Genomic DNA, 11,028 nt, shown 5'->3' with positions numbered 1-11,028 from the left:
TCCCACCTATGTTTTAACCTATGAGGGCCAGCCAAGCAGTTTCTTTATTACTTAACCAATGAAATCAACAGATTGATATATGACACTCCCACATCATGCAGTGTTTTCACCCAAAATATGTCACAAATGTTGCTTATTTCATGTAAATGAATCCATAGAATGGGAGGCACTTATATGTATATTTTTTCCGTGTAGTGTTAAAAATCAGAGTTCATCTCTGTTGCAATATACTATTAGCACTTTGTTTCTTTTTTCTCCATTTAGTTGATGAACATTTGAGCTGTCACTTTTTGCTGTTATGAATAATTTTGGCATGAGCATTTGTATACAAGACTTGTGTGGACATATGTCTTTACTCCTTTTAGGAATGAATCTAGAAATAGAATTGTTACATCCTATAGTAACTTTGCTAAACTGTTGTTCAAACTGGCTCTAGATTTATAGTCCCACAAATAACATTTAAAGGATCCAATTTCCTGTATTATTTTTATTTAATTATGACTGGTTTTCTGTTGACCTTAGATCAATTTAGGAAGCATTGCCACCTTGAGACTATTACATTCTTCCAAGCCTAGAACTGATGTGATTTTTCTATTTAGACCTTTTAAAATGACTTGCAGTCGGGCTTCTAGATTTCAGCATAGAAGGAATAACTTCCTTAAGTTTATTGTATATTTGCTCTTGTTGGTGCTCCTATAATTTTCTTGATTTTTTTTTTGTTCTCTGCTAGTGTACAGAAATGCATTTGAGTGTTTTTTAAAGGCAAGTCTGATACTTTAAACTCACTTGTAGAAACATTTATCTAGTAGAATATTTTGTTTCCTGCCTTCTGCTGATGTATGTGCATAGACCTTACTAATTGTTAGGTTTTGTCTTACTCTTAAAGACATGTTGACTACTTTCTGTAAATTCCATATCATATTGCTGTTTTTTATAATGAGATTAAAATTTATTACTGTTACAGTGTACGTGCTACCAAGTGCCGTTTTGGACATTAAGATTTAGCCATTTTCCCCCCATTTTCATTTTTTTTCCTTTAAAGCATGACATTACCTTTATTTATTTTAACTTCTTTATTAAACTTTTTTGGGTTTCACATCATATGCCCCAATTCTGTTCACCTCCAAGTCCTCCACATATTATCCCATCATTCCTGTTGCATCCCTCCACACTCGAAAGAAAAGAAAACAAAGTAAGCAAGCAAACAAAGCAAGAGCAGAAAAAGAAAAGAGAAAACCCATTAAATCAAAACAGAACAAAAAAAAACATACCCAAAACAGCAAAATCTCTGCTTCTGCTTCTGCTTCTCCTTCTCTCCTGCCTCTCCATCACTTCTTCATTCGACCTGATGGCATTGGAGGCTTCAGTGTGTCATATACTGTATTCCTTTGTCCCATGAGCTTGACTGGCAACTGTTCATTGCAATGAGTCATTGGTCTGGTTCAAGGCCTCTGGTTTTTGGTACACCATCCTCACTGAATCTTCGCCAGAGCTCTTCTGGGGTATCCTATGTCTTGGAGATCTTGCGGGTACCATTCTGCAGGACCAGTCCCTTCACAAGCTCCAGTAGGACCCAGATGGGGTAGATGCTAGGGTGGGTCAAGCCAAGGCCCAGTTGTGGGCCTAGGTGTTAGCCAGTCAGGTCAGAGCCACTGGGGCCACCAGCCTCCAGTGAGGTGGTAGAGTCAACTTCTCTCCATGCATGCCCTCAGGATAGGTTCATCCTCTCTTGCCTGTGGTGAGAGGTGGGGGCCCTCTCTCCTGAATTCAGGGGCCAGCTCTTTTGCTGTAGTGGGCAGTGAGAGGTAAGGTCAGGCTCTCCAGGGCAGTGAAGGGCGGGACTGTTGTATGTGTAATATGGTTTATAATGTACATTTGCATATGCATATTCGTGGGTGCACATGTTTGGGGTGAATGTGCCTGTGGATATGAGTGCTTGTGGAGGCCTGAGATTCATGTTGGACTCATCCTTGATTGCCCTTATACCTTATTCAGTGAAGCCGGTTCTTTCTGTGACACACAGAGCTCTCTGATATAGGTATTGCTTGCCAACCAGCTTGCTTTGGGGACCCTCTGCTCTCCAAGGTTGGAATTATAGATGGTCTGCCTTGTCCACATGGTGTTTAGTGAGTTCCAGGAGTATGAGCTGCAATCTTCATATTCTCCTGGAAAGTGCTTAACCATGGAGCTATCTTCCTGGCTCCTAGATTTAGTCCAGTATTAGTCAATAAAAGAAATGGTATGATACAACCATGAATACCAAATGAAAAATGGCATGTGATAGACAAGTTGTTATAAATTTGTTACTGTAATTCTCTTGATCTTTTATGAGATCTTTTTTTTAGAAGTTTATGTATACTGTATGCAGTTTATAAAGGCTATAATTAGTTTATCATTAGCTTTATGTAGTATATTATTAAGTATTCTTAGTAAAATTTTTATAGAAATTATTTCTGAATACAAATTATTTAAGATGAACAAAGTCTAATGTTGATATTTGTAAGTACAAATATCTATATCAAATGCTACAAAAATTTGATAAGCAATTTTCAAGTCTTATTGTTTACTTATTTGTTCTTTATTTTCTAGTCTTGCACTACATCCTGAGCGAGTGTTGGTAGCAACAGGACAAGTTGGGAAAGAGCCATACATCTGTGTTTGGGATTCTTACACTGTTCAGACCGTGTCTGTTCTGAAGGATGTTCATACACATGGTATAGCTTGTTTAGCATTCGACTTGGATGGACAGGTACATGATAATTTTTCTCCTTTCTTAACAATTTTTGTTTCAATGCTTGCTATAAGAAATTATTAGTCTATAATATAGAATTGAAAAAAATTGATAAAAAGTTTTTGTTTATTCAAAGGTGATAAAGTAATAAGTGAGATGGGTAGATGACATAGCTAACAAAAATAAAAACAACAATGGGTATTGTTTTAATCATTACAAAGAACTTTCTCAGTCATATTGTTCTAAGAGTCAAAGAAATTCTCATTCAATGGAATATTACCTGGTTGTTACAGAAAATTTTGTCTGCAATTATTTTACAGGTAAGGTATTTAGGTAGTACATATGAAAGATAACTTAGGAAAATTAAGTTTCTATAAGTAGACCTGTGTATATTTTAATTTTCAGTTACTTTAAAGTTTTTCTTTCAAAATTATCTTTTTATCAAAAATGAGACAATATCTGTGAGTTACTTTTATACAAAACCAAAGATCAAAGCAATCAATGTAATTATCAACCTCACTGGTTGATTGGTTTCCAAATTATCCTCTAACAAGCCAAGACGTTTTGTAGTTCTGTATAGAAGCTGTTATGAATAAAACATATTTTTAAAAATGGTATTGTTAATTTATAATTGTTAAATGTTTTGTGTTTAAATTAGATTTTAAAGTCATTTTAACATATAGAAAATTTTACTTACTTGCTCTTTATTATTGTTGTAGATCTAGACTCTAGATCTAGATTGTAGTATGGCTGTCTTAGAGGAAATTATAGTCAGCAAATACCTTTCTTTTCCCCGAGGCACAACACCTCCCAGTAGTGTGGATTCCTGGCTTTCTGGTAAGGGATCTGAGAAGACTTCACTGGAGCCTCTCAGAATAAGTGCCCTTAGGTTTCATGGTGATTAGCGATTGTGAAAACTCAATTCATGCCCCATGTTTGCTAATAGCTTTCAAGTCCTTTGCATTTTATCAGAATTTCACTTTCTTTCTTAAAAGAATATCTTCCTTACACCAAAGGAGTATAAAGCATTATTAAACAAATCTACAAAATTAGTTTAAAATTCCTTTTCACGGGTTTTGTGAAATTTAAGATGTTTTAAACTATAAGAAATCATGAGTATTCTTTAGATATAATTTTTTCATTTTTAAAGTTTCCTTTATTTTTAATATATTATATTGCCCAGATGTCCCTTCTAAGGAGAAACTGCTTCCATGCTGTTTACTACTCTGAAGCACTTCATCATGCTTACTTTGAGCTATGAGAAATTGTGAATACTTGTATTTTATCATCTTGTCTTCATGAGGGCATGTTGTTAAAATTTAAACTTAGAAACCCAGAGATATGGAGTACACACTATGTACTTGGCATTTTCCTATACCTGTAAATGAGGAGTTATTTCATTTACTCCTCATGACAACCATATGAAATAGATTCTGTTATCATCTCTACTTTGCAGAAAAAGACACTGAGACCGAGAAAGATTAAATAATTTGTTCCAGGTTAACAGCTAATGAGTGGAACCAGAGCAGGAACCAGGTCTCAGACTCCAAAGCTCATGTTTCTAACAACAATGCTTTACTGCCTTCCAAACGTTAGGGTCCAAGAGAAGCCCCCAAAGTAGATCAACAGCTACGTATTCAGTATCAAGAGCGCTTTATTAATTGCAACATTGGGGTGGCTCTTGACAACCCCTAAAGAAGGTCACAAGCTCCTTTTAAGCGGACTTAGGGGAACTCCAGAGAGCAGGGATTAATCTGGGACTGATTGGTGGAGGAGAGATTAGTATGGGGGCTGATTGGTTTAAGGATCTAGTGGTTAGGGACCTTCTAACAGCAGGGTAGGGAAAGCTATCTTTAGTTATCAGGAAACTGGGGAACACCTGCTAAGCCAGCAAAGGGGCTTTGGGTGTCTGCTAAGCCAGCAAAGGGGGCCATGGGGTACTTGCCAAGCTAGCAGAAGGCTGTGGTTTTTCTGAGGACTGTGTGTTTAGCTCTGTCCATTTTAGTGAACTGAAACTAAGGCTTAGATTTCTGTTGGCTACTAGGAGAGCCTGGTCTGCCTCCTCCCAGCTCTCTCATCCCCCCCCCCCTTGAGTAGTGGGTCATCTCAAATCCCGGAGATGGCATTTTCCAAATCTATAGGCTTTGTATTGCTGTCTCAGAACCATCAGCTGGACCGTAGAGATCTGTGATGATCACCAGGTTTCCTGACCAGAACTTGTGGGACATAGGAGGCAGTGCTTTCTCATAGACTGCATGCAGTTCAGATTAGAGTTGTTTCTGCACCTGAGACAGAACTAGTAGGGAGGAAAGAAAATTTTTGGTCGTCAAATGCAGCCACTAATTCTGCCCTAAGATTAATCAGAATAGGTGGTGGCCTGACATACATGATCTCAAATGGGGTCAGGCCTAAGGTATAAGGAGAATTGTGAACGTTCTAGAGAGCAAAGGGGAGGAGAGACACCCAGTCACTGCCAGTACCAAGGGCTATTTTGGTTAAGGTCTCCTTTAGGGTCCAGTTCATCCTTTCTACCTGGCCCACAGTTTGGGAACAAAAAGCACAGTGAAGTTTCCAATTGGTCCCTATAGCCTTAACTAGTTTTTGTGTTTGTTACCTAAGAGATGAATGCAGGTCCATTATCAGAGCCCAAGAGCACAGGAAACCATTCCTCAGAGTAATTTCTTCCAGTAGCTTCTTGACCATCTCGTGCTTAGTTGGGAAAGCCTCAGTCCATCCTGAAAAGGTATCTATAAAAACTAGCAAATACTTATAGCCATAAAGGCCTTTACCTCTGTGAAGTCAATCTCCCACTTGGTGCCCAGCCGAGCTCCTCTCTCCTAGTGTCCAGTTCTTGTGACTCTACTTATTGTGTTGACAAGATGGCAGGTGGGACATCAACTTACAGCTTCTGCTGTTTTGGCCTTAAGGTCAAAGACCTTAAGATGTGCTCTTCTCAAGAGGTCCCATATTTTCCTTTCTCCCAAGTGAGAACCTTGGTGTATTTGTTGGACTAGTTGAGTGGTAAAGTCTGATGGGAGGATGATTTGTTCATTGGGGGTCCTGAACTATTCCTCCATGTAAGTGTGCACGAGTGAATTCTGTGGAGCTCTTGGTCAGTGTAAGCTAAAATTCTGGCAGTGTGGGTGTTACCATCTTTGGTGGTATGACCAGCAGGATAGCTGCTGTCTGGAGAACAGCCTCCTTTGCTGGCATTGGCACATCTGCTAGGTAAACCTCAGCCTCTAGATTCAGTTAGCTTGAGCCTCCAAGAGGAGAAAAAAACAAAAACCACAGACCACAGAACAAGAAACAGAACAGACCAAGACAAAGAGAGCTCACTTACTTACCAGCGGGCCAGGTTATCAGACACTCAACATAGTGGTGGTCTCTGGGAGGCTTCCCAGACAATGCACCAGTGTTAGGTTCAAGAGATTTTAGTGAACCAAAACTAAGGTTTAGATTTTTGTCAGGCTCATAGGAAAGCCTGGTCTCACCCCCACCCAGCTCTCTCACCAAACATGTAAGTTAGGCGGTAGTGGTTTATCTATCAAGAGATTCATCCTTTGAAGAGTAAAGTTAATGTAAGGAACTTTTTGAAATTGAAGATAAGGAAATTATTTTAATGTCATAATTTGAAAAATATATTTGAGCAAACATACCCATTTATAAAACTCTTTATGAGATAATGAGTAGGAAATATTGTCTAACGTTTTCATTTTCTGCTAGAATTAAAAGCATATGTGATAATTTAGGATTTATTCCCTACTAGGTAGCAATACTAAATGTTCTTTTCCTAAAGGCTTTCTTTTAAATGAGCTGAATAGTAACCTGTCTTCTTGAAGATAATTAAGGCCTGAAAAGTCTATTTCTAGAAATCTGTAATAAACAGGGACTGAAGTTTCATACAGCAATGGGAGGAGGTAGTGGGTAATTTACCTTATAATTTACCTAAAAATATAGACACATATTATAAAAATATAGTATTCATTATTTTAAAAATTGTGTGTGTGTGTGTGTGTGCGCGCGTGCGCGCGCACACGCAAGCAAGCAAATATAATTGGCTGTACGGGCACGTGTAGAGGCTAGAAGTCAACACTGAGATGTCTTCCTTAACTGTTTTACCACCTTATGTTTTGAGACAGTCTCTGATTAAACCTAGAACCCAAATTTTCAGCTATGCTGACTGGCCAAGGAGAGCCCGGTTCCACCTGTGTCTGCTTTGCAGAGCCAGAGTTACGGACCCATGCCTCAGTGTTCAGCTTTTCCTGTTGATGCTGGGGCTCTGAGTCATGTCCTCAGGCTTATGCAGTGAGCACGTCACCCATGTGCCGTCTCCCCCACCCACAATAGTTTCTAACAGAAACATAAATTATAGTTAAAACTCTGTTCATTTCTAGAACAAGCTAAGGATGAAGTAGTTTTTAAGTCTAATTTTGTGAAAAGCCAACAAACTGGCACAAAAATAAAATGTATCAGTTTACCTTTGTAAAATTTGTAATGTTCTTTATAACAGCAAAATGGTTAATTCTTATAGAATAAACAAGACCACACAACGGTCCATACTAAAACTGATCCCATTTGGTTTAAATCATAATTCTACCCATGCGAAGCTGTTCTGACTGGGCACTAGGTGGCATTTTTCATTTGAACAGAGAACATGGATTTGTAAAGCTAATTATGTATGACTTATGGTAAATAGTGTTAATGAAGATATCAAACATTCATGTAGAAAGTCCAGGGGTTCCCATCTCTGCCTCCTTGGCAGGGGGTTAGCAGGAGTGTGCTGCCATATAGTGATTGTTTTCTCTGTCTGAGTGCTAGGCACCAATCTCAGGTCCTTCATGCTGTGTAACTAGCACTTCACCTACAGAGTCACCACCCTATCAGCACTTTCACAGATAGTATCTTCTCTTTTTAAATATCTTCATAATTTTTAGGTCCTCTGATGACTGACACCCTCCCACGATTGTTTCTTTATCTGTTAAAAGTTTTTGTTAGATACTGGACATTGTGTATGTTATATAATTCTTAAAATGATTTACATGTTGGCACCTTTAAAACGTTTGAACATTGTTCTGATGGGTCATTAAATTCCTTAGTCCTTGTGAAAAGCTTAATGTTTAAATGTTGTACAGTGGGAAGTTGGGGGACCTATAGTAGCTTTACTTCTGGGATGGCTGTTTTAACTTCTCTCTAAGTCATGGCCATCCCGAGGCCTTTAATTAACCCATGGAGTTCCCTTCCATTGTAGCTATTGGGAATTGCTATAGTGCTGACGAGTTATGTTCTCAAATTGTTTGCCTTTAGTTCCCCATTAATTGTTAGTTTTCTGGAATTTCTTCTTTGTCTTAAGATTATTGCCCTGTATACAGGAAGAATGGTGTTCTCAAATCTCACCTGTAGACATATTTTCTTCAGCTTTATCTGTGCCCTGCATATTCTAGCCATCTTGTCCTCTGGAACCTAGGCCATTGACAGTTGAAATAAACAAACCTGTTGGTTGCTAAAAGACTCTACCTTTATGTACTACAATGTAGAAACTGCCTCTTATGTTCTCAACTGAGGCAGTTGTAAAACTCACTTTATTTCTTTCCTCCCCTTTTTCATCATTCATAGTGCCTTGCTTACTGTTAGATTGTTTGTTTCATATATATTTGTACAGTTTTCTAAATGTTACAGCAGTAGTCAAGTTCAGACCCTGGTGGTCCTTCTTGGCTAGAATTCCATCTTCCATGTTTCTTACCCCTTTCCTTCTTTCAGTCTTTTTAACACCTGCCGAACTGTGTCCTCTCATCTCTCTAATTTATTGAACTCTTCCACTGAGTTTTTCACTTTATCTAGTTTTATTTTCAACAAGTCCTGTGTCTTTATAGCTTTTTGTTATTTTTTTTATTTTTTTTTGGTTTTTCGAGACAGGGTTTCTCTGTGGTTTTGGAGTCTTTATAGCTTTTTGTACACTTTTTATAGTTTCCTATTCTTTGCTCTTATGCAGATGTTTCAAAGCCTTAATTTTATTTCTCTGTGCATGTTTAGCATATTTTATATTGTTTATCTAATTCCAGTGTAATGTATTTTACTAATTGTTGGAACTAGCTTATCTTCTCTTACGGTCACATTTCCCTGTGTTTGTGCTAAATGTCTGGTTTGTTTTTACTGTGTAGCTTATTTTTATTTAAATACCTACCTGTTGGAATTCTTTGAAGGATGGATTAAAAGTTGCATCCCCTTATGTTGGATTTATGTTGCCTGTTCCATGCTGCTGAAATTTCTCGAAAACACACCCAACCTTAGAAACCCTCTGAAAAGAATTTCCCACTTCAGGGTTCATGACCAATGTAAACTTAGGTCATACAATAATGAGAAAGCTGATTCTGCTTTCGGATGTTCAGGGAGATTTTTATTTTCTTTCACAATTGTCCACAGTTGTTCCAAAGTTCCCTGTTCTGGGAAATTTATTCCTCTAGTTCCAATCACCATCGTGGGTAGATTCCCTAGACTTTCTCTCTTACTCTTCTTTAGCCTTCAGTAAAACAAACCAACTAACCCAAAGAACTGAAGTAATCAGGCTTCACTTGATACATTCATAGTAAATATTTTCTTCCCTTCAGGATTCTCACCAAGAATCCTTTGTTTTTTCTTAGTTTTTCTTCATTTTTTTGACAGTGCAACAATGCATTTAAAAAGATGTGTTTATAGTTTATTTAGAAGTTTTAGCTTTTTGCTAGAGTTTGATTATGCTACTTTAATGGATTTCATGTAACTGAAAGTTCTTACTTGATATGAAAAACTAAATGCATGTACAAATATTAATGGGATGAATACATCGATCTGCCTTAAAAGGTGTCTGAAATATGAATATGAATGGATTTATTTTGATGTTATAAGTAGAATTTATTTGCCATTTACAATGTGATAGTTATTTAAATTGTCTTTTCATTCCCTCCTGCACTTCTTGAACAAAATCCAGCGCTTGGTTTCAGTTGGACTCGATTCAAAGAATGCAGTTTGTGTTTGGGACTGGAAAAGGGGGAGAATGTTGTCTATGGCTCCTGGTCACACTGACAGGGTGAGTACCTCCTCTGGGCTTTCTAATGAATACCTGGTAGGACAAGTCTGGTAGAGAGGTCAGGGGCTTTTGTCTGTGTCTTGTCATTGTCACATACCCACAGGTAATACAAATTGTACAACTTGTAAAAAAAAAATGGTAAAGTTATAGGGAGAGGGAGGGGGAAAGGGAAATGTGTAATGAATTTTTTTAGATGATAGAATTTTCTAAAACTAAGTATAATTACAGTTGAACAATTTTGTAAGTATACTAAGTACCATTGATTTGCATACTTTAAATGAGGAAAATTTTTTGCATGTTTGTTTTTTGAGGCAGGGTTTTTCTGTGGAACCCTGGCTGTCCCAGAACTCGCCCTCGAACTCATAGAAATCTAGCCTGCCTCTGCCTCCCAAGTGCTCGGATTAAAAATGTGCACCATGTGGGTAAATGGGGAACTTTAAGATATGTGAAATATTAATAAAACTTTTAAAGTAAAAAATTACACAATTATTAATACCCATAAAATCTTAGATTGTAGGCCAGTGAGATGGCTTTTTGGTAAAGATGCCTTCATACACATGGACATAAGTAAATAAAAATATAATAAAAAAACTGAGATACATATCTATCATAGGACTAAAACACACGATCCACTGTGTACAGCATTAGTTTGAAGCACGTCTGCATGTTTGCTTCATTAAAAACATGCATTTTTCATTTTTAAACAGCTTTATTAAATTTAATATTTATTTAAAAACTGCAGATATTTAATTTGTACTATTTGAGGAGTTGTATATATGAAAACATAAATTATTCATATTAACTTTAAGATTATGCGGTCTGTTTAGTTTGGTTTACCAGTATGTTGCATAGGTATTATAGTTAAAGGGAAAATGGTATTGCTTGTTTAAATTTAAAATTATGCTAGAAATGTTGCTGTGTGGAAGAGGGCTTGCTTAGCATGCACAAGGCTATGTTTGATCCCAGCTATGTAATAAATAAAAATAAATAAATAAGTTTAGAGACTTAACAGTTTTTATTTTGGAAACTTGTGAAAAAGTGATTTGTATATGTTATGTAAGATTAATGTTAAGAAACTTTGTACAGGGGAGAGGGGAGGAAGGAAGGGGAGTAGGAAAAATTCATAGCTCAATAAAAACAATAAACAAACAAACAAAGAATACTTTGTAGCTGGGGCGGTGGTGCATGCCTTTAGAGGCAGGTGGATCTCTGTGAGTTCAAGGCCAGCCTC

The 11,028-nt window shown here is 37.3% G+C and overlaps 1 protein-coding gene across 1 annotated transcript in view; it reads left to right on the top strand.

The window, feature by feature from the left end:
• Eml5 (echinoderm microtubule associated protein like 5) overlaps positions 1–11,028 on the top strand; it is a 121,294-nt gene that overhangs the window by 10,230 nt on the left and 100,036 nt on the right. Inside the window, exons 2-3 of the mRNA XM_005343438.2 lie at positions 2,590–2,749; positions 9,699–9,797. Of these exons, the coding sequence (XP_005343495.1) occupies positions 2,590–2,749; positions 9,699–9,797 (259 nt within the window). The remainder of the gene's footprint in view (positions 1–2,589; positions 2,750–9,698; positions 9,798–11,028) is intronic.

The sequence above is a fragment of the Microtus ochrogaster genome, chromosome 1, assembly GCF_000317375.1.
Source record: "Microtus ochrogaster isolate Prairie Vole_2 chromosome 1, MicOch1.0, whole genome shotgun sequence".
NCBI classification, from domain to species: Eukaryota; Metazoa; Chordata; class Mammalia; order Rodentia; family Cricetidae; genus Microtus; species Microtus ochrogaster.
This window is presented reverse-complemented; position numbering and strand designations above follow the sequence as displayed.